Genomic DNA, 25249 nt, shown 5'->3' with positions numbered 1-25249 from the left:
GATTCACTGCTCACTCAATTACCAAATGATTGAGAGTACCTTCTTCCCTGAAGCCTCTTGAACCTCAGTTAACTTTTAGCATGAAAGATATGTGACTGCCTAGCCTAGCCTTAGGAAGGTCTATTTGCAAAGCCTTAGCTAGCATGTGGGAATTTGGTTGGGCAAACTGTCCCCTACAATGCTATAAAACTATCTGTAAATGACGAGTGTCTCACTGTCTGAAACTGTGTAAGCAATATGGCTTATGCTGATACCTGTTTTCATTTCGAGTCTAGAATTTTGGCCCCATTTGGGGACAGAGAGACTAATGTACTATGCCCCAATAACACCTTTCCTCCATCTCTAATGGGCTTCCGCAGCAGACACTGCTGTGCACATATGCTATGATTCCTGCTGCAGGAATAAAACTTGTTTATGTGAGCCCACTAGTAAAGAGTCCCTGCAGCTCAGGTTTCATCCAGAACCCTGTTTCTTTTTCTCCTTCCTTCCTTTCCTTCCATCCATCTCTCTCTGTCTCTGTCTCTGTCTCTGTCTCTGTCTCTCTCTCACAGTCATGTGAATGGCTGTATAGGAATCATGTGGGTTCCTATAGTGAAATAAAAACCTAGTTGTAGTCCAGAATATTCGACCCAAAACAATTTTGAGAAATCATAGAATACTTGAATTTTATTGAAATATCATTCCTTATTTTTATTTTCTCAAATTTAAGTTTAATACTGTCATCATCTTCTATGATTCCTTATTTGTTTAGTGAGAAGTTAAAACCTGCTAGATGATAAAACATACTATACAATGAAAAATTTAAAAAATTTAATAATTCTTATAAATAGTAAAAAAGTGCCACTTAATATGAATGTTGAACACACATTAAAGTCAACACAAAAACATTAATGGAAAAAGTTCAAAGATTACTGAATAGTGGATAAATGATCATCTTTTAAAGGCTTTGGGATAGGCCATTATTTTATTTCCAGAGACTACTATCTATCTAAACTTTAAATAAGGCAATTTACACTTGGTGACAGAAAGCCCATGAAACCCAAACAGAATAAATATAAAGTGTCCGGCCAATTTAAGGTATAGAATGTGAGCTTAACATATGAAAGGCTAATAAACATATCCAAATCATGAAAAAACTATCTTCAATATATTTAATCATTGCCAATAAATTAGCTTTAAAATACTATACACAGGAACTTTCTATTCTGAGATTAAATTACTCACGTGGATCATAAAAAAAATGAGCTAGAAAACCGAAACTCTTAAAAAGGAGCTTATATCCAAAATGAAATTCAGAAATACTCAAGTCCAAATCATTACCATATTATCATCTGAAGAAATTAAAATTCACCTCTAGGATACCTGCCAAATCTGTGAAGCAGTAAACTGGATGACAGGAATCCAATGCCAAGGCTAGTGAGTCTGGTTGTCAGAAGGAGCAATACTACTAAATGGCCCGAGGTATGAAAAGACCTTGGCAACCCTTGCACATCTATGTGGCTGACGATACACGGTTATCTGTTGTGTACTACTCATAAATACAATCTTCAGAAAGATGGATGCGGTTCTACAAAGGGTGCAATCCTAATATGGACACACTCAAAGCACAAGCCCTGTGCCTTACAAAGCGACAGCCCTGTTAACTGAGAGGCACTCAGGCAGACGATGGAAACACTGAAGTGGGCATGGTCACTAACAGAGTAGAGAGCTGACAGCATGTTGGTCAAGGTCTGTGAGACTCGGCTATAATTTATATGCCTAAATCAGCTCTCCTGCTGCTGTGTTACTATGGGCTCTGGATAGCCTTATTCTCTGTACTATGTTTACTTCTTCCCCACCCAGACTTCACACAACAGGTACCCCTCTCCACCTTCTTCTGCAAGCACCCAAATTCTACATCTAGTTGACAAAAGGAATGATATCCACCTAGCTCTGGGCTCTATGGCAAATGGCTATAATATAGTATTTTATATTTAACCATCCAAGCTTCTAGAAGAAGTACTACAGCTATAGTCATGTGATAAAAGTCAGGATTCCACTACAGTTCAAACATTCATAACTTCATACCAAACATCAAATGTGCTAGTAAAAGATATCACAGAGGATTAAAAGGTGAGTTGATGAGCAAATAAAATAGCATGCATGTACACTAAAATGCATTACACTGAAATTGCAGCTAACTCAAATTGGATAAACAGTTCTTTGAGTTTCTCATATGGCCTGTTACCATAGTTAATACGTTGTTAGAGGAAGCAAACCTCCACACGTCATGCGCCATGTTCCTTCCCATAGTACCTGCTTTCCTTAACATGGATAAAGCCACTTGACTTTTCGGAGAACTGAAGACAGGAAAAAGCTAGAGGCTTGGGAACAGTGCTGATGCAAAGTGCATTCATTAGGGACTGGGAGTTTTCAGGGCCGGAGAGCCTGGCAAGCATTCAGAGAAGGGCTTCAGTGAAAACACGCAGTATCCACAGAAGAAAGTGGGTTTTCAGTCTATGATCTGCAATATTTCCTTTAAGAATGAGAGATAAATAGGAAGGAGGAAGAGAGAAAAGCAATGCAAAGCAGTGGAGAAGAATGAATAGGAATATTATGAATTCATTATATTATTTTACTCATTGAAATAAAATTGATGAAATTTGGCTGGCCGTGGTGGCACACACCTTTAATCCCAGTACTTAGGAAGTAGAGTCAGGTGGATCTTTGTGAGTCTGAGGCCATCTGGTAGACATTATGAGTTCCAGGATGGCTAGGACTATACAGAGAGACTTTATCTTAAAAAAAAAAAAAAAGTTGAAATTTTCAATACAGTCACTCAAGGCTGACTTTCAAAAGCATTTAAACCAATAAATGTGATAGGAGTAACATAGAAACAAAGATCACAGAAGGGCTGATTCAGAGAGCAATTAGGCTTCAGTTCACCCATGCTGTGGAATAAGATAGCCTCAACAGATACGTGATTTCTTTCTGATTCCGCTTCAACCACAACTGGAAGCTATGAAAAGTCTGTAGGACTTTCCATAATAGTGGGCACAACTGGGAGACACATGTAAGTGGCAGCCGTGCAAAAAGAGACAGGGAGCAACTAAAGAACATTCTCCAGTCCCATGGATTTACCCACAACCTGTATGAAATGCTCACCACACGAGGGGGAGCTCATTATAGAATCCTACAACTGGACGGGTCAGGTCTGTTCTCTCTTGCCAGACACTGGAGGTTGCTGGGACCACAGACAGACACAACACTCACAATTCTACCTGGTTTTTGCAGCAAGAGCAGCAGACACAGTGGCAGCCGCACCACTGACAACTGCAGCACTGTATCTAGCAGGAGGGGAGAAGGCAGAAAAGGTTCCAGAACCTTCTACAGTCCTTGTAGAGCTGCTTATACTGATAGGGAAAGAAAGACAGAGGAAGAGGAAATGAAAGTAAGAAAAGGCAGCAGAATAAACACAAGTCAGCACGCACTCTAGATCAGTATTAGACATAAAGGTGAGCCACTCATTTAAAAGTGTGACAACTGTTTAGGCACTTACTTATATGTCCCCAATTCCAGACATTTAAACTAAATGTGTGAGCCTACCTAAGGCAGACTGTTTGTCACCAAGCACACTAAAATATCAATTATACCCCCTCCTATGATAAGTGCATTGATATTATATAACACATATTGGAAGAGTGACACATATACAACAAAGTAGAAACCGAATCTGAAAATAAACACCGGATTTCTATAAGCACGGATAAGGAGATTTTCCTAAACAGGCTTTACATGAGAAGTGTTGTCTCGGAGTAGATGTACATCAAGGACATGGCACTTTAATGAGATGTGTTTTTAGAAGCAGAACTGCCTACATGTTTAGAAGCAGCAACATTTATTAACATGAACAAGACATAACTTTAAAATAATCTAAGTTGAATTATTCTGGATGGTAAGACTCTTTTCAAAAATAAACAGTAGGGCTGGAGAGATGGCTCAGAGGTTAAGAGCACTGATTGCTCTTCCAAAGGTCCTGAGTTCAATTCCCAGCAACCACATGGTGGCTCACAACCATCTATAATGAGATCTGGTGCCCTCTTCTGGCATACAAACATACATGGAAGGACTGTTGTATATATAATAAATAAATAAATCTTTAAAAAAAAAAAAAACCTTTTGCCGGGCGGTGGTGGCACACGCCTTTAATCCCAGCACTTGGGAGGCAGAGGCAGGTGGATCTCTGTGAGTTCGAGACCAGCCTGGTCTACAAGAGCTAGTTCCAGGACAGGCTCCAAAACCACAGAGAAACCCTGTCTCGAAAAACCAAAAAAACAGTAATTACAAGAATATAAATAACATTATACAATAATACAAATAATATAAATTACAAGAAAATAAGTAACAAAACTTCCCCTTCTTTGTGACGTTCTCCATTTCTATTTTGAGTTAGCTCTGTAACATTTTTAAATGAGATAAAATTTCATATTCAGAAGAGTACTTAAGACTTAAAGTATTTATTTTTTCAAACAATAAAATATATGGTCAGGAAATTACATTCCAGCAATAGGAATGTACTCCTAAAATTGGTTATCAAATTTTAATTAAGTTTTTTTTTTCATTTTAAACTAAACAGGATAGTCTTAAAAAACATGGTGTGGGATTTCCCTCTTCCTCTTTGGGTGTAAGTTACTAATAACTACTTTTGTCTTAAAAGTTTGTGACACAATGACCACCTCCAACACATCATGGGCCAAACCCCAACACAGGCTACAGCTGTAGGAAACTGTGAGGGCGGGCCTAGGTCTACAATCTTTTCTAAAGAGTTTGGGAAGCACCCAACTCCACAGACATAGCTTTATAAACCACTGGAAAAAAAGGGAAGAAACTACAGGAAGTCAGTTTAACATATTATATAGAAACGTGATGTACACATTTTTTTAAGTAATCCATGAAATGGAACTGTGTGGCTAAGTTTGAACTATGAATCGTTAGAAAAAGAAGAATGGGGCCAGGAGAGAGAAAATAAAGATGCTTTTTATGCAGAATGACAAAGCGTGCTAAGATGAACAGTTACCTAGTGATTTAATGTTTGTTTGGGTTTCTGAATCACTGTCTTTAGAGTCAGCAGTTGCCACTGGGGAAAAGTGATGGTGAGTAATAAATAGAAACATGGTATAAAATAGTCAGCTAAAAATACATCCAGCTAACCCATCCCGTAGTTGGGAGAAGAGGAAACTAATGAAGTTCCTTTATCCAGTGATAAAAGGAATAATATGAAAGAATTATCAACATCTTACAGGTAGTATCTTTCTCCCCTATACTCTGAGAACATGTCTGGGATGTTTGAAACATCTCTCTCTTCTTTTAGAGATACACGATTGAATTTAAGAACAGACTTAAGCCAAACTCAGTTCATTTAGCAAATCACAAAGTGCATAAACAAGACACAGATTTTCTCATTCTATAGTATAAGTTAAAAACCAAACCAAAGCACACAAAGAATAATGACATCAGCTCCTTAATCCATGATCGTGCTCTCATTTTCAGTGAGTTTAGTATTTAGATTTATCACCAGCATTGAAACAGAAACAACTGAGAAGAAAAGAACTCTACCTAGAGTAAGTGGCTGCTACTTTAGAAAGTGTGGCTATTTGATTACGAATATTTAACACGTGGGGAGTTGCAGGTGGGTGAGGTCCGCTCTTAAGTAGGTCTTCCAGAGAACTGTCAAACCTAGGTTTTCAGAAGTGAAAAAGGACAAGGCAAAGGAAAGATTAATGAAAAGTTGAGACCATGTTCACCATGTATATCGTTATTTAAGTCAGTAATTCCTATCTGGGATACTCAAGTTCAGTGGTTCTTAACCTGCGGGTCGTGACCTCTTTGGGGTCACATATCAGATATTCTGCATATCAGAAACCATATTACAAACCATAACAGTGGCAAAATTAGTTATGAAGTATCAGTGAAATAATTTTATAGTTGGGGTACTAATATATGAGGAACTGTATTAAGGGTTGTAGCGTTAGGAAGGTTGAGAACCACCGCTCTAGCTGGTTCTTACTGTCTAGGTCTGTATCTACAAATCAAAACAAATACTGTCTCTGACACCATATGATGACTGCTCTTCTCCCAAATCATTCAACACGGCTACAGTCATGTGATAAAAGATTATGCTTAAAAGGGAAAGGTGGGTGGAAATTCCCATTCAGTGACCATGCAGTTTTGAATTACATAAGAACACTTCAGCTCCAAGAACGTATTAAGTTGTCTAACACTGCACACAGAATAAAGTTCAAATGGAATTTGGCCCTAGTCTGCTCTTACTATTTCCACTGGCTTGGGTAATATACAAGAAAAGAGCAAGCAGGAATAAGCAAAACATTTTTTTATAGATCTCAAATCATATGGATGGTATTCATCTTGATGTATATAAAGAAAGCAGTTTATCCAATTATACAGCCAACAGTTGCAAGCAGCTTGGTGCTTTTTGCTTAATTAAAAAATTTTAATTAAGAGGTTAAGAGCACTGGCTGCTCTTCCAGAGGAGTTCAATTCCCAGCACCTACATGGTGGCTCACAACCATCTATAATGAGATATGATGCCCTCTTCTGGTCTATAGGGACGTATGCAGGCAGAATATTGTATACATAATAAATAAATCTTTTTTAAAAATTTATAATAACACTTGTATACAATTTACTCTACTGATATTCTCAATTCTACAATCCCTCTTTTAACTATTATTATATTCATATAAATATATAATATAAAGATGGTCTTTGATCAAAGTCATCCCTTACCTGCTTTTATGTGCCCTCACCAAACTCCTTCCTAAATCTCTCTCCTACTTTCATGTTTTGTTGTTGTAGTAGTTTTCATTGTGTGTTTTTTTTTAATGACTACAGGATGACAAAATTAAATTTAGAAAAGATATTACCAGGTAAAGAAAAGGTGAAAACATCAAAGTATTGGTTTGAATGCAAGCAAGCACCAAATCTAACACTGGAAGGAATTAAACAAGAAAAAGACAAAATTACCTTTTTTCTTAAAATCCCATATGTGGAAAAATGGAATAGGCCAGCTATATTACACTGATTCGTCCATGGAAAATGTAATAGTAAGGTAAAGAATTAGAAAAGGAGTACTTATAGTCTCATTTTTTCTTTTTTCATTTAGAATTGGTCATCTCTTTACTAGAGTGCTGAAAAACTAGAAACAACTTAAGAACGTGCCATATTTTTAAAAAGTATCATGAGAGGTACAGGAAAAGATAAAAAATTATACAAGTTAGTAAACTACAGCAAAGCTACAATAAAATACAAAAAAGCCACCATCTCCTTTCGCAAGGTTACAAACTAAGAATGATTTCCATACTTTTTGGGGGTGGTGGGGATTTTGGACACAGGGTTTCTCTGTAGCTTTGGAGCCTGTCCTGGAACTAACTCTTGTAGACCAGGCTGGCCTCGAACTCACAGAGATCCTCCTGCCTCTGCCTTCTCAGTGCTAGGATTAAAGGCATGCACCAAACTTTTTTTTTCAAAATTAAGAACATTTCTCATGACTTCACACATCAAGAGTTTATGGCATTCATATTTTGGCATGTATACATAAAGTTTATTGGGATACCATTAAGCTCCTTCATTTATGCATGTCTGGCTATTTCATACTCTGTGGAGAGTTGAGAAATTATGGCACACTATATTACGCACAAAACTCAAAGTGTTTGTGATCTGGACATTTATTAAGCCAAAAAAAGAAAGAAAAGATGCTGAGCTTTGTCCCAGAGAAAGAGAATAACACTGAGCTATCAGATTGCCCTTTTAAAGTGCAAACTTCATCATGTGTTGCTTAAATCTTCCGGCACTGAGCTGAGGATAGCTGACCATGCTAGCTGTTCTCCAGGGTTCTCATTGAGCCCGCCCTCCCTCCCTCCCTCCCTCCCTCCCTCCCTCCTCTGTGATGTTGTCACTGCTACATGTGTTCACAGCACTCTGTTCTTGTCTGCATGTAAGGTGTTGTTATTATATTGTACTGCTCGTGTGGCCAATTTGTTTAAAGTCAGATTCCCTCAACAAACAAAAATTTTCCTAAACTGAGAACCCGTGATATTTATCCATATAAAATGAAGTATAGTAAAGTACTTAGCATAAACAATTAAATATTTACCAACTGAATTAATGAAAGTTCCTATTTTCAAATACAGAACTCATGATATGTGTATTTGTCCTAGAACATTTGTACCTCTAACGACATGTTACAATCCAGAGCTAATCAAATGCTATTGCCTAGAGAAAGATACATGATCAAAGAAATGACTAGGATTTGAAAACCATGCACATAGAATGTATTCTATACTATAATAAGCCCTTCAATTTTAGGAGACCTGTAACTAATTCTCATTACTTATATGCCAGCTAACAATAAGAGTTTACTTTTTTATTTATTTATTAAAGATTTCTGTCTGTTCCCCGACACCGCCTCCCATTTCCCTCCCCCTCCCCCAATCAAGTCCCCCTCCCTTATCAGCCCAAAGAGCAATCAGGGTTCCCTGCCCTGTGGGAAGTCCAAGGACCACCCACCTCCATCCAGGTCTAGTAAGGTGAGCATCCAAACTGCCTAGGCTCCCCCAAAGCCAGTACGTGCAGTAGGATCAGAAACCCATTGCCATTGTTCTTGAGTTCTCAGTAGTCCTCATTGTCAGCGCACCGGACAGAAATCAAGGTCCAAATCAGGAGCAGAAGGAGAGAGAGCATGAGCAAGGAACTCAGGACCGCGAGGGGTGCATCCACACACAAAGAGTTTACTTTTTAAAGAGTGGGTTGAAGAATTCTTCTCCTGCTTTTAGGAGCCATGCTGGTGAAATATTTGAGGATTAAAATTTATAAAATATATATGATGCTTTTAAAAGCCAGATTTCTGAGGTTATGAACAATGTATTTGGGGAGTGTCCTATCTATTATTTAGCCAGCCTCCATAAAGACTCGTGGGGATTTTTAAATTACTGCACTTAATATGGAGTAGACATCACCGTGTATTCTCTCTCTGACATCCCTAAAAGTCATTCCTCTTAGAGTTGAAAGTTCTGATTTATAGCAGACTTAGAGCGGTCTAGCTTTCTGCCTTATCTACTGCTTAAATGAGTACTGGTTCCCACCAGGGGACTGGTGCTCCTGCCCCCAGACATATCTGCAGGAACGAGCTTGCAGCCTTAGACCGCTTTTCTCAGTTACTTGCAGACTGCGTGTTTCTTTGCAACCAGGCTTAAGTGTCTCCATTAGCAGCCATGCTAATACTCTATGAGGCAAATCGGTCACGACCACCTTTGCCACTCTGCAGACCAAAGGAGAAGAAAGCTTTCCGGCCTGCAGCCTGCACAGTTGTCTAGTAACCTTAGACTGTGCTCTCCAACTCCTTTTCTCTCAAGCACAGTCCTTGAACTCTCCTCCTACACCAGGCATGTCAAAACGCCATGGGGTCTTTGAAAGAAATCATCATCAACAACAAACTACCTTTATCTCCTGTTTTCCATGCCCCTTTACAGTCAAACGAAATAACTGTCTACTCACCACTTGTCACACTTCTGCCCCAATAAAACCATGTTCTTGCCAGGGCCACTAAGGAGTTCCTCATAGCTAAGCTGGATTATCAACAGTCTTTACCAGGCTGGTGGGTAGTGGTGTACACCTTTCCCGGCACTTGAGAGGCAGAGGTAGGTAAACCTTGTTCAAGGCCATCCTAGTCTACAGAACAAGTCCTAGGACAGCTTGGGCTACACAGAGAGACAGTCTTGGGAAAACAAATCAACAAAAAAGTGTATTTATCATGTTTTTATTGTAGTTAAAAACTACAAAACATATGTGTGCTATCATCATTTTAATGTATGTTCAATATTGTTAAATAAATAACACTATGAAACGACCCCAAAATGTTTCCATTTTGGAAGTCTGCAGTGCTAACCCATTCTACAATTCTAATTTGTCTGCATGAGTTTGGCACTACTTTTGCCTTACACAGGGGAATCATCTCTTTACCTAGTCTTGGTATCTGATCTAACTGACCAATTCATCTCTTCTGGTAGCAGTGCCATGACCCCATTATTGGCCATACGCCAGTATTTCACTGACTACTCCTACTCTCAAGGTCACTGTCACGGCAATATAATTTGGGGAACGGCATTATATTCTTTCAATATAACAGTGTCTCTATCTTAGTGATCTGTCATCAGCAGCCTATGTTGTGAATTCACTTTTAAATCGTGTACCTGATACCAAAATTAAATTAACTTTTTTTCAAAATAAACTCTTAAGACGGCCCCCAAAATATGTTATCCAAATTGATGGCCATATTCTTATCAAAAACCTGGAAGGAAACCTTGTACATACACTACCTCCACCATGACCTCAAGTTCTATGACCATGTCCCTATTATTCTACCTTGAAATTGCATCTTGAATCCATCCTCCTGCTCCATAGCATAGCCATCATCCTTTCTCCATATAGTCTAAGCACTTTTTATCAGTAGTGGAACGATTATCTACTTTCTTTCTTACTTTACACTTACCAAATTCTGCCCAATCTAGACTTGTCTTGGTTTAGTCAAAGTGCCTTAATTTTTTTTTTCATATCATTCTTTGTATTAAAAACTTCAGTGGGCACTTGCTGTACTTAGGGCAATATTCAAAATCCTTTGCAGGCTCTACAATTACCCAAGAGAACTTTGGAATCTCTCTCAAGTATCTTTGTAAACTACCTTTTCCTTTATTTATTATATTTCATTCACACCATAGCATTTAATGTTCTGGAAGTAATTTTTCCATAATTCATGATCTTATTAACTTGTAACATTAATTTCATTTCAAAAGACTATTAAGATTTTAGTAAGACAAGAACATGTTTTCTCATTATTTCATATGTAGAAGTTGCATAATCCTTCCAGTAAATGTACAATATAAGTCCTAAAATTATTTATGGAAATTTTCTGAACTATTTCATTTAGTATAGTTACTAAATTAATTATAATAAAACCATCCACTAGCTGTAGTGGATGGAGGAAAGAAAGTAGACTACAGGATGCTAAACAGCTCCATTAGTAACAAGCTAATTTCACTCATTCAGACTTTAAGAAATTCTATGCAAATTATGCAAGAATGAATTCCCTACAAAAGCAAACCTTTCTTTTCTTGAGATTATAACCATATCATTTTCCCTTCCTCCTCCCAAGGTCTTCCATGTGACCCTCCTTGCTCCTTTGCAAACTCATGGCCTCTCCTTTAATGAGCTGTTTTTACATAGACATATGTATATTTATAAATATATTCTGAAAAGAACATTCTACTCCAGCTGTAAAATGTTACAGATGTGTAGTATGTTCTAGGGAGTGACCATTAGTGTGCTCGTCCTTGGGGAAGACTATTTCTCCTGCTCTCAGCATTCTTTATTTGCCTGTAGTTCTTATGTAGGGGTCTGTAGACCCTGTAGTGTACAGTTGAGGTCTCCTGGGATTTCCCCCATACTTGTTTGCATATCTATTGTTTTTGTCCTTGTTCAACTCATGTTTATTAAGTCATGTTGGTGAAACTTCTGGTTGTAGCTTCTGACATTCCTAGAAAACCCAATTGTACAGCAAACTCACTGTTCCTAAAAATACCTATAGTACATGAGGCTGATGTATCAATAAACATACAAAATCAAAATGGAATTTCCCATCTGAGCTGACAAGGCTCCCTCCAAGAATCAAAGACCATCTAACAAAAACTCAAACATCGGGCACAAAAAGCCTTCTTTTGAGTTGTTGGTCAGGGATGTTTGTTCAAGACATTCCCAAACCATTACAGGCTATTGCTTTGGGCCTCCATTGCTCCAGAGAGGTAGGAGGTAAGTTCCTATTGCTGATGACATTATGCACTTCAGAAACAGGGCCCAGAGACCACTGAACTGGAAACTGACCTGAATACTTCTTGCTTGAAGACAAGCTTTCATGTCACCAGAAGGTCCCATGCAAGCTATCAATGGGGAGAAGCAACCAACTATTCTATTCAACTATGATGTCTATGAATCAAGGTAAGTAAATCAAAACCTTTTCACTATGTGCTTCTGAGTCTGGGTTATTTTTGCTCCTTTATCTCTTTCATTAACACAAGTTTCACAATCATATTGAAATATTGAAAGCATCACTTCTGTTTCTGCTTCTTCCTTTACGTAATACCCCAAATTAGTGTCGGTTGGTAGCTTCACTTTGTTGATTTACGCAGAGGCATGTGCCTGTTAGCCTTTATCAGCAACCCGACACAACCACAAGCAACCTGGGGAGAGGAGGCCTGGATTAAAGAACTCATCATGTCTGTGATGAACTGTCTTGAATGAGACTGCTGCGAGAGGGCCCAGCCCCGTGTCTGCTGCATCAACCCCGGGCAGGTGGGTCTGGGCTGTGTAAGAAAGCTAGCTGAGCGTGAACCAGTGCACAAGCCAGTAAGCAGAGTTCCTCTATGGTGTCTGCTTCAACTGCTGCCTTGACTTCCGACCACAGTTCCCTCAATGATTGACTGTGCCCTGGAAAGCATGAGTCAAATAAACCTTTTCCTCCCCAAATTTTCTTTGAACATGGTATATAGCATAGCAACAAAAAGCAAACTAGAAAAAGGTACATTTTCTTAATATCATGTGATATGCTTCAAATTTCTTTTATATAAAAGTTATGAATGTTTGATTCATTGATACCCTCGATTTTAACACAGCTGTCTAAACATGTTCCTTTTCTGTATAAGAGTTTCAAATTATCCACTGTCTAATCAAGATATAGAAGCATCTGAAGTTATAAAAATCTTCCAGTTCTTTCTCAGTTTCCTTTTTATAAATTTGTAGACTACCATCATAAACAATAAAGTGCATGAAAAGACGAAGTTACTTCAAAAGTTCCCCATGGTTATCCACCCTTGGCATGTTCTGTGCAAAGAAGTGAATTCAGACTCCCAAAGAACAATTAACTGCATCTGTGAGATGAGCACCTGTCACTAAGGCAGACATGGGGTAGCTCAACAGACAGCTTTTCAGTATGTACCAAAGTAGAGAAATGCAAGAGAAGGGACAAGCAACACTGGCTTTAATTTGAAAATCAAGTTCAGGCTGCAGAGATGGCTAAGAGGTTAGGAACACTGGTTGTTCTTCCAGAAGTCCTGAGTTCAATTCCCAGCGGCCACATGGTGGCTCACAACCATCAATAGTGAGATCTGGTGCCTTCTTCTGGTGTACAATCAGGCAGAACACTGTATGCGTGAGAAATAAAATCTTTTTTTTAAAAAAAAAAAAAGAAAGAAAACCAAGTTCTTTAAGGAAAGGAAAATTAAGTTGCTTAAATATCCTTCCTCATCACTTTTACTATGTAATGTACTAGCCTAATTTCTTTAAAAACAATCATACTACCAAAATAACTAAATCATATAAAGGTAAAAGCCGAATAGTTAAGTACTCTGAAATGTCGGTGTGGCTGAAATACTTGAAATGAACGAAAAGCAAAAGGGGTCAATTGAAGACAGTCACGGTGAAGCTGTCTATGACCAATGCTTCTAAGTTGTTCAGCTTGTGGACTATGTTAGAAAGACTGGAGGAGATAGATGTACTTGATATTGCAGTTTTGAACAGATAACAACATTGTGTTTGCCTCTTTGAAGGTAGGGGAAAAAAACTTAACCCAAGCGGCATCATAGCATAAGGGTTACTGCTCTGTAAGCTTGTCCATGTTCTAAGGCATGGTGCTTGCCATTTTTCTGGACTCTACAGATGAGTCAAGTCTACATATCACAAATACTTGTTTTTATTAATAAAAGAGCTTTATAAAAGGCAAAGAGTTACTAATAGTTTTTGCAAAGTTCTAACAGTTTTTAGAGCTATACAGAAAGCAATTTGTACATGAAAATACAGAGTACTTAGGAACTGTCTCAAAGATTTCTAAAGGACTGCTCTCAGAAGCAACTCAAGTGTAATGACCACGTAAATTCAGCAGATGGCAACATCTGCATTACAGTCACCAACCCGCTGTTGCTATACCACAGAACAACTTACCAACAGAGCATGAAGGCAGATCAAACACAAATACTCTGTATTTTCAACCCACAAAGACAACTTGTTCGTGTGCCCAGTGTTGACCTCTGCTTCTTCTCCAGATTGTCATACATACTGTGTAGGAATGTTTGAGACAGTAGCAGCTGAGGAATTTGAGCTAGGTATTTTCAGAATCACTTTCTAAAATTAGATGGATGTGGAGGTGTTGACATTCTGTCCTTTGGGTTTAAGTGTGATTGTTAACTGATCTCATAAAAATGTATGCAAATGTCTTTTGGGGAACAATTCTCACTTCCTCTACAGAATAGTAGTTTGGGGTAGCAAATATGTTTAACTAGCATGTAGCCTCGTGTGTTCATACTCACACGTATGTGTATACAGGCGTGTGTGTGTATGTGTGTGTGTGTGTGTCGTGTGTCTCTGTGTGTGTGTGCACTTGTGCATATGGAAGCCAGAAGTCAACATGTGGTGTCTTGTTCTATCACTTTCTACCTTAACTTTAGACGACCTCTCCATGAACCTGGAGCACACCAATTCAGCAACCCCACACCTTTGTCTCCACCTTACTAGCACGCACCACAACAGATTTTTTTACCTGTGTTTGGGGGGTTAAACTCAACTCCTCATGTTTGCAAGGCAAGTACTTTACTGATGGAACCATCTCCCCAGCTCCTGCATGTGTCTTAAATATCTTACTATTTAACAAGAGACCAATGTTTCTGAAATAGAATAATGAAGACATGATATTGGCCAGAAAGTTTTTTCCCACCTTTTATAGATATGTATTTATTCACTTGTGAAAAAAATTCTTTAAAAAAAACACCATTAACTTGCAAGAGAATGTATTAGGAAAATTTCCCGCAGTTTGTTTCCAAATTATCAACGAATAAGTAAATATGATAGGTCTCTGTTCAGAAGTAACTTAGATCCATTCTTCCGGGTAAAAATCCATTCTGATGGTTATAAGCCAGGAGTTCTATGGATATTACTTGGTGTCACGGGCAGCCCTGAGTAGGATATTCAGACTCATTTCTTGAGTGCATGCATATCTGTCAAATGAGTGGAAAGGCCATGGTATAGTTATAGACTAGGCTGTATTACCACCCTGATTCATAAATTAAATTGAGTGTGACTCAATTTAGCCATAAGTTCTTCAAATTTGGAATTAAGGGTGAATGGGGTCCAAGTTCAATATAACTAGTGACCTATAGAAGTAGGGAAAACTAAAATGCTAACTCTTCTGACCTGCCATGTTTTATACTATGCTATCCTGTGAGCTTGACCTGAGAAAAGGCTGTATGAAGACACTGAGGAGGTGGCCACCTGCCAGCAAAAAAGACAGGCTTCACTGGAAAACCAAGATTTCTGGTATGGAGATCTAGGAATTAATCCAATTGCTTAATCTACTTCACGTGTGCTTCTTGTTGCCAGGACTGCCTAATATAGTATTTTTCTGATTAAGAGGTAAATGGGAGAGGAATCGTAGATTCTAATCCATCTTCAAGGCAAATCATTCTGTAAACTTTCCTTTACCTATATACTCACAGCTGAATGCATTCAGCAGGAAATAGCATGCCTATGAGAGTGCCTTTTCTTCCAATCTGTATTCTTATATGAAGATTCTTGTCTTCAAGGAACAAGGTAAAAAGTCAGGATATATAGATAAACACCCATAAGCAAAACCAGAAAAAGAGGTATCAAGAAAGTTAAATTCTGTATAGTAAATTAAGATAGAAGTGCATGACATCCACTGTGAGGTGGATGTGGAGAAAGTGAATTACAGAGAATATGTAAGTCAAGTTGTGAGATGGAATAAGAAAACTCTGAAGTCAGGACCACAAGCGGTGCACCCACCCACTGAGATAGTGGGGCTGATCTATTGGGAGCTCACCAAGGCCAGCTGGACTGTGACTGAAAAAGCATGGGATAAAACCGGACTCTCTGAACATGGCGGACAATGAGGGCTGATGAGACGCCAAGGACAATGGCAAGGGGTTTTGTTCCTACTTCATGTTCTGGCTTTGTGGGAGCCTAGCCAGTTTGGATGTTCACCTTCCTAGATATGGACGGAGGGGGGAGGACCTTGGACTTCCCACAGGACAGGGAACCCTGACTGCTCCTTGGACTGGAGAGGGAGGGGGAGAGGAGTGGGGGGAGGGGAAGAAGGGTGGGAGGAGGGGGAGAAGGGTGGGAGGAGGGGGAGGGAAATGGGAGGCTGGGAGGAGGGGGAAACTTTTTTTTTCCTTTTCTCAATAAAAAAAATAAATAAAAACTAAACACACACACACACACACACACACAAAGAAAACTCTGGGGAGGACAGCAGCATTCAAGCCAGTTGTTCTCAGTATCACAGCACTGGCACTGTATCACAGCACTGGCACTGTATCACAGCACTGGCACTGTATCACAGCACTGGCACTGTATCACAGCACTGGTACTGTATCACAGCACTGGCACTGTATCACAGCACTGGCACTGTATCACAGCACTGGCACTGTATCACAGCACTGGTACTGTATCACAGCACTGGTACTGGACACATCTTCAGTAACTTCCTAGCAGCATCTCTAGCCTTGTGGACCTGCCCACTACCCGACTCATTCCCATTAGATATGGAGAGACCAGGAAGTAGAGTTAACAACGTACAGAGAAGAGATGTACCCAGAGAAAATTTATTAAATGGCTCATCAAAAGACAAATACACAGGATTCTAAAATGCTGCACACTTCCATTTACAACATTCAAACAGTAATCCTTTAGATATACGTTACATGTACTCATGATTTTCCTTTTAAGAGTTCTTCCTTCACCGCTTCATTGACACAGCTCTACCTACAATACCTATTCATTAAGTCTAGATGGCCTATAATGTAATCAACAAAGAAACACTTTTCATTCAAGGCAAAAAAAAAAAAAGTAAATGAATCTTCCTTTTAATTTCCATGCACTGTAACTAATCTTTTACTTCAAAGACTTCTTTAATCTTGTGGCTGTGGTCTGTTGTCAAAGATCAAGGAGAAAGGAAAGTAGATTGAAGAAAAAAAAGTGATGAGAAGATTAGTAAAAGGACCATGCTGTAGGACCTGTGTAACCAAGTCTGGTGACCAGCTTTCAGGGTTTAGCATGGAAGGTGCTTATTAGGAAACACTTCTTAAGTCAAGAGCTGGGAAAGAGAGGGGCCAGGTAGCAGGACTCGACACAGGTGAGGTGCTGTTGTGGAGGAGGCAGCTCCAGGCAACCTGTCACAGCAGTCCTGGAGACACAACAGCTATTAGAAGCTGTCTCTGGTAGGCCAACGTGATCGGACTTCGATCTCCTCTTGCCCATATCAACAGGATCAGCTCACTGAAGTGAGTGCTGGGGTGAGTCAGAGTACAGCTGCCTGGCTCACACACATCACACACACAGCTATCAGGTCCTCCGCTGAAGTGGAAACTCAGTCAGCTACAAATCTGAGAGTATTGATCGCTCTCTTTCTTGCTTTTTCTAATAGCAATTTAAGCTATGATACCTATTTTGCAAAGAATCACCAAGGAAATACTTAATTGCGTCATGAAATTTTAATGGATGGGATAAATCAAGCCAGCTTTTTACAGAGAAGCCAGAATCGTTAAACCTACCAACTAAATTATTACATTCCAACTTTGCTGTCTTATCTGTGTTCCATAATATATTCTGTTCCTTGCATACCACAAAGACAGTATATGGAAGGAAGCCTTTTTCCCCTCTAAATCTCCACTGAATCTTAATAGAAAAAAATAATAAATTGACAGTGGTCAGGGCTGGACTACTAGTTATATACTTTATTTAACAAGCTGGCAAACCCCCTCCCCAATGCTCTGATTCTTCACTTTAAAATTAACTCAAGTGGTTAAATTCAGAATAAAAACTGTTTGCTCACATGCTTAAGAATTACGTTCATATCTGTTTCCCCTACTCCTTTCTGCTACAACGTGTTTTCTGATCTAGAGACCTGCCCCCACTGTTTTCCACCTGTCTCCTTTGCCTTGAACTCTGCCTGAGATCATCACACAGCTCAGGTCTTATTCTCTACAAAAAGTCAGCAGTAAAGCTGAATTCACAGAGAGCCACATCATCTACAGCAATCCTGCCCTGCCTAAGCCAAATCTGTTTTATATTAACCTACTTTATTATCTGTTAATAAAATTACCTTGGACCATCTTGTTTATATGTTTGCCCATTATTTACTGTGGTATCCACAGCACACAGATTGGTGGCTGACAGTCAAATAATTACTCATATGAAAGAATGAACACAGAATGACTGAATCAATGAGTGAGTGGTCATAAATCATATCAAAAGTAAAGCAAATGCAAAATTATTGGTCTGGATAAACCTAGTTTTAGGGCTGAAGAGATGGCTTGGTGGTTAAGAGCTCTGACTGCTCTTCCAGAGGACACAGGTTCAGTTCCCAGCTTCCATATGGCAGCTTGCAACTGCCTGTAATTTCAAGATCTGACACCCTCACAGAGAAATATATGCAGGCAAAACAGCAATAAACATGAAATAAAATTTAATAAATTATTTTTTTTGTTTTTAGAGATGGGATTTTTCTGAAAATTAATGAATTATTTTTATGAATCCAATTCTATACTATACTTTGGAATGAAAAAATGGACTAGCTACTCTGCAGCCTAATATAATGACTTTATAATATATTTAAGGGCACAAAGATAATGAAATGAGCATTACCCTATCACAAGAGTAATATATGTGAGAGGTAACAAAAGTAGATGACTGGGTAAGACACGCCCATATTCTGACTAGTAAAACATTATGGAAAAAATATGTTGAAAATCACTGGAGAGTAACTTCCCAATTTCATATTAAAAATAAGCCTGTTATAAAGTACATAAAAGAAAGACACAAACAAGGCATATATAAATCAGGCAACTATCCTTACAAAATACATTGTGTAAACTTTTATAATATCTGGCTAGATTTTTGTGCTAGGAATATACACTGTCCCAGAAGAGTCACTGGGTTCAGGAATTCCAATTCTGGCAGGACGAAATGGAACATCTTCCCGATGCTGGCTGTACGCCGATTCCCACTCCTGGGAAGGCAGACGACTTCGGTCATCTGCACTTGAGATGATATATTAGATACTATTGGCATTAGACAAGGTACTCAACTCTTTTTTCAACACCATCTATTTCAAGTTTAAAAAAAGTACTACACATATTCTTTGTATTAGGAAAAATGTTTTATTTATCTAAAATTATTCTAAGGGTTCTTTGAACTCGATAGTTACTCAAGAAAACTGGAATTTCATGGGAATATATCATCTTTACTCTGATACTTCATTTTTCAGAGACACTAACTCAATCTTCTTTCAGATACTATCTTTTGAAATAATGAATAATTGCTAGGTACAGAAAGGCCTGGTAAAAGAAAGAGTTTCTTTCATAGGACAGAGATGCAGTAAACACTGGGTCTAACATCAAGATCATAAGGCAAGCCTTTGAATATCTAAGAAATACTTCAAAAAGGATATCCTTCATATCACAGGGGCAGTGGCAGACACAGCTAAATCCTAGAACTACTTTCAAATGCATCTGACAGGACAACTGTTGCATAATAACAAATTACTAACTGAAATTAATATTAGTTGCTTCAACTTATCCACAATACTTCTAGTCTACGTTGACACTGAAGTAAAGAACACTGGGAAAATTAAAATTTGATCTTTGAATGTGGGCCAGAACCCCAGTAATCACTGTTTTACAAGGAAGAACTCTTGGCTTTGTCCAGGAAGATGGATAATAGAGTGTTCACATAAGATGCTGCCTTAAATAACTAACAACTCTGGAGGACAAAAGAGAAGGCTGGGTTTTTGCCATGTGTTACTTTCACATTTTGATAACCTGATGAATGGAAAACTTCTCCAAATGAAAAGACAATGTAGTGACTCATCCTGCTACAGTAACCTTTTAACAAGCCCTGAACAGCAAGTCACTAGCCTCAAAGAAATAAGTACAGAAGCAAGGTACAGACAACTTTATTACAATTCTTTCCAAACTTCAAAATGCATTTATCACTAAGTTTAGACCTACTATACAATCTATTATATTACAAGGCAGAAAGCAGTTATAATCAGATACTTCATTTCCCTGTACTGCCCAAAATACAGCTTTGTAAGAATAGCAGCAACACACAGTAGTTTCAAACACTAAAATATTTTTCCAAATCAGGAACATTTAAATTGAAACTTATTTTATGCTATTTTCCTCCAACATAAAGAAAAAGCAGAGCTATCTTCTACATATCTTACTGTTGACACCTAGAATTTGGATATTCCATGAAAACACCTACCAGCTTAGATACACTTCCTCAGTAGATGACAGAATCTTTAACTGAAGTAAAACAATACTATGTTTCTCCACTGCAAGCAAGAGCAAAATATCTTTTTTTGTAGCCACGTGAGCAACAGGCTTTTAAAGATACCCGAGTCCACAATAAGCTTTAATAGTCTTCTCTACTGAAGCTGCCTCCTCATATTTGCTCTCTTAAATGTTTACAGTGTGAACATCCCCTAATGGTGAACTTGAAGGTAAACTTGGGAAATATCATAGCATAAGGAAATCACTTTCCTAATTAGACAAGGACATTATTTGTTCATCTACCCCTGCTTCAATCGACAAACCAGATCAACCTTACAAAAGGACAACCATGACCCAAACAGTGAAAATACATGTAAATATACTGAAAGGGTCTAGTCACTTCCTTTTTTTCCTTTGGTTTTGCATCTGTAAGCTACCAATTAGGACAAAACGTGTTCGTTCTTCTCGTTTTCACAATTGGAAACTGTTAGGATAGTATAGAAACGTTCTAGTTTTCGCGAGACAAATGTGAAGCAGATACTGCTACAAACTGGAAAGAGAGAAGGTGAATGAAAGGCATGGCTGGCTGCTTGGGTGGGGAAGCAAGGCTCAGAGTCACTGTACGTTAAGAGCACGTGCTGAGACTTCATGGTGCCAGTCACGTAATTTTGTATATTTGGGACTAAAGACGTGAAGGGGTATCTTTTCCCTGTGGAGATAAAAAAGAGTGACAGAAGAGTCATAAAAGGTGAAAGGAAAAGATTCTATACTAATTCCAACATGCAGAAAACATGCCTTGTAAAAGCTGAATCTCAGACAGCTGTTTTGTTAAAAATAGCAGCATTCAAAAGAATAGAGTTTTTGGAAATACAGAAATTAGTCTACAGAGTCCTCTTGAAAATATTTTTTATGCACCAAATAAAGGGAGTTCGAGACAACACAGGAAATCCATTCACTGAAATTTGTACTGTTAGTAAAACATTCCCCAAATATGCTGTACCCACTCATTATGTCAATATTAAAGAAAATATGTTTTAGACAAAAAAATCCAGACAGTATCAACTAAATTGGAAATCTGTAGGTTGTATGTTTAGGTCACACTAAAGGCACCATGGGTTAAATGCTTAGTTTCTATTTACTAAAACAACAAAACTGTAACATTACACTTGAAAGTTTGATAACAGCAAATTAAGACCATTCATGAAAAGAAAGCATTTGATTCATGAAAACAAAGCATTCGATTCACTAAAAGAGAACTTACTTTGCCTTCTTTGTATTCTCATTTTCAGATTCTTTCACTGCAATGTAAATAAGATTCAAAATTAACTTTTAAGTTCTTTAACTTTAAAATCACTCACATAATTATCTGTGTGAATTAATGTCAGCTGTTGAAACTACATGGAGCAATTAAAACAAACCCATACCATGTTTACACTGGCTATATACCAAGGCTAGAGTGCGCCCCCCCTTCTCAATGCAACTCCCTGAGCTGAAATCTTGCTATACACAACATAATTTATATGCAATCTTTACCAGGACTGTTTTTCTGTAACTGCCAATAAGCCTAGATGCTACTCTCAGAGCCAGAAACATTCCTCGTCTAAGATCTCTAAACGTTCACTCACGATGTTCAGTCCCAGTGATCTGGGCAAGGATCCGGAAGGAACGAGACTGAGTTGTTCCAGTCCGTGGGCGCCAGTCTTCAGTGTCCTCAATCAGCCTCTTCTTGCTGGCATCACTGTGAGTTGGGATGTGATAAAACTCCGTGTTGCGCTCCACAATGTGTTTTCTTGGTGGGCTAGAGAAAAGGAAATAATAATAGTTACAATTTAAACTACATTGATGATAAAAAAAAATAGTCTCTGATGAACTATCTATAATTTATACATTTACTTCTCAATATCCCTTTTATATACATTGTTTGTGTAAATATATTAAATTAAAATACCCTTCTAGAAAGACATAGTAGTAAAATAATTTTATAGGTTAGTACAAACAATGATAAATGTATAAACAATAAACAACTGAACAGCAAGATTACCGTTTCGGTGGAATTTTCCTTTTAAGTGACAGAAGGAGGCAGCAGAAGAAAGATTCCCAACATGAAGAAAACGAAAGAAGAATAAGGAAAGCAGACAATGAGAGTCTACAGCAGTAAAAATCCAATGATTTGAAATGACTGTGCCATATAAACCAATATGAACTATGACTTAGCCAGTTAAATATCCTAGAATTTATCCTAGAATTCCTCATTGGATTGGTTTTTACATCTTAAGTAGCAAATGTAAAAGTTTTGGAAATTTTGGAAAGGACCCTAACAACCTTCTCAATCGTGTTTACAGCATTTTTATTTTACACAAAGTATGTTCCAAATGAACACAGTGAAGTTCTGTGGTTTCTTTAAGAGACCAAGGTTGAGACCCTGACTCTAGAATTCTTCACAAGTGTGATTTTGGACAAGTCCATCTCACTGAGCCTCAGTGTTTTCATTAACAAAGAAAACACAAAGTAGTGTTCTGAGAATTAAGGCTGATAATATATGCCAAAGACAGAAAGAAATAGTAAGATATCCAAATAATGAGTTTGCCAAGAAAATTCATATTTTTATTAATATAGCATAAATATTAAGGAAATCACAATATTCATTATTTATCATTTCAGGATCGACTGAACTGAATAAGTACTTTCAACTTCTCCTGAAATAAGACAAATGAAATATTTCAGAAAATAAACAAGAGCTCAGGACTTATTTGGCAGACTGTTATCCTAGGATCTGAGTAGAGCAAATGTTCTAAATGAGGCCAGATGTAAGACCTACTAGGTTAGCGTACCACAGACAATCACCGTGCACAGGACTGCCAGCATTCTAGTAGGCACGCCATCGAAAACCTACCTCAGCACCTTAGCTTTTCCTAGCTAGTGACGCTGGCTTTGGGGTCACGTGGACAGTTTGAAGGACCTTGTCCCCCACTTAATATGTTTTCCAGAAGTAACTTAACTGCTCTAAATCTCAGATCCTCCATTTGAAAAAGGGGAATTGAGTCTTCAAGGTGGTTCTGAGGAATGAATAAGGAGGATGATACATGCGAACAGATTTTCCATGGGTCATGATTCACAGAAATCATCATACTGTCCTTCAGAGAATAGAAAATTAGCTGTGATGCATGAGTGTGAGTGACAGACATACATAAAAGAAGAATCAGTATGTGTGCAGCGAGACAGCAGGACACATAATTTACAGTGATATTTCACGACAATGGAAGTAAACTACCTAACCGACATTTGTGAATACCGAGCAATATCTAACCCTTTGAAGAACAGACAAAAATTCCAAAAACTAGGAAAAAGACTGAAGTTATTTATAAAAACATAGCCTTTGGCATATATAAAACAGCTCTTAATTTTATATAAGTACTTGAAAAAATTTGTAGCAGCTAACAAACTTATTAAGTTTTAAGCTTCCCTTTAATTAGTCAGTAAGCACTGCTTATTAAGTTATTACCAATTACTAGTGTTATTAGGTTCTCACGCAGTCCAGGCTGATCTCAAAGCCTGGTAGGCGGCTCAACTGGCCTTTAACTTCTGATCCTCCAGCTTCCATCTCCCCAGCACTACGAGAATTACAGGCTGTGCAGTCACACTCAGCTCAGGCAGTGGTGGGGATGGAACACTGATTTGGTTTAGCCTCTGTGCAGGTTCCAGCTATAAGATCATAAAACAATGGCTTCAAGCTAAGAATAATAATATAACACCATGGAGTAGTTCACATGACGTGTTTATAGATAACATAGTATATCTTAGACCTTACGGCACTTACTACCAAAATTCTCAGATTAAATAACAGGATTTTTCTAAACATTTATGGAGTTCTTTCTCATTGTGAAAATTTGAATACGATGACTGTGTTAAAAAGGAATATCAATGAATTTTAAGGACTTTAAAAATCGTTGAAAATAGAATAAATTTAACTCAGAAGAGTAAGTAATGTACTTCAAAATACAGACATTCAAAATTAGGAAGCTCACCCACACGTATTTTTTTTTTCTACTCTAGTGAATGATGCTTGTAATGGTACCCACGCCCCTTAAGTTAGCTTTTCTAAAGTTTTCTACTGTAGAGATGTGGGCATTCCAAACATACCCACTGCGTATTCATATGAAGGTTTCTAATGTGAAAAGCCCGTTTTTAAAATATTCCTTAATATATTCAATAATTCTTGTAATGAAATAATACTAAGATTTGCTGGGGTGGAAACTGAAAAGTTAGAGACAGAATAATAGGAATTATCAGACAAACCATTAGAAAGTACTTACACAGTGCCAGGGTTACTGAAGGAGAAATAATTCACACAGGAAAGATGTGAGAGAAGAGACATGGACGTTCCCAGGATGATGGAAAACAGAGACAGCAGAGAAGGGGAGCAAAAAGGAGGAGAAGAAGGATTAAAAAAGAAAAGAAACAGAGAATCCAAAACAATTTAAAAGAAGGCACATGAGCACCATGCTTCAAACCAATCGCAGGAGCACAGAGAAGTAGGCAGATGTTAGTCAACCTTCTGCTGCATCGCTAATGTGAGACCAGCAGTTTAACAGCCGTGTTTATCCCACAAAACACTGACAACGACTTTATATATTAATGTTAGTCCTAAGTTTCCGAATACCAAAAAAAAAAAACCATGTATCCTTTTAATGTCTAGGTTTTTTTTAAAAAAAAATTATTTTAGTATGAATCAAACTCTTATTTCCCTATAAAAGCACATGATAAAGTAGAATCTTATATATCACTTAGAAATCATTTAGAATGTATTTTAAAATCAGAAAAGAAACTGTTCAGTATCACGTTGCATGAATATATTAAAA

At 38.0% G+C, this 25249-nt stretch overlaps 1 protein-coding gene across 10 annotated transcripts in view; it reads right to left on the bottom strand.

Moving 5' to 3' along the window:
• Pdlim5 (PDZ and LIM domain 5) overlaps positions 1-25249 on the bottom strand; it is a 162157-nt gene that overhangs the window by 43714 nt on the left and 93194 nt on the right. For 2 of the 10 annotated variants that reach the window (XM_041660378.1, XM_041660599.1), the window contains exons 6-10: positions 24704-24718; positions 22432-22449; positions 22016-22188; positions 21652-21688; positions 20053-21099 (exon numbers count right to left, since the gene is read on the bottom strand). In XM_041660378.1, the coding sequence (XP_041516312.1) occupies positions 21006-21099; positions 21652-21688; positions 22016-22188; positions 22432-22449; positions 24704-24718 (337 nt within the window). In that variant the 3' untranslated portion in view covers positions 20053-21005. Of the gene's footprint in view, positions 1-2295; positions 2428-3260; positions 3383-20052; positions 21100-21651; positions 21689-22015; positions 22189-22431; positions 22450-24703; positions 24719-25249 lie in introns of those variants that run through there. The other 8 variants (XM_041659869.1, XM_041660131.1, XM_041659960.1 and 5 more) reach the window with 5 other exon arrangements.

Source organism: Microtus oregoni, unplaced genomic scaffold, assembly GCF_018167655.1.
Source record: "Microtus oregoni isolate MIOR12 unplaced genomic scaffold, Mior012 000000F_ref0000247, whole genome shotgun sequence".
NCBI lineage: Eukaryota > Metazoa > Chordata > Mammalia > Rodentia > Cricetidae > Microtus > Microtus oregoni.
The sequence above is the reverse complement of the archived record's forward strand: the minus strand, read 5'-3'. Positions and strand labels throughout refer to the sequence as shown.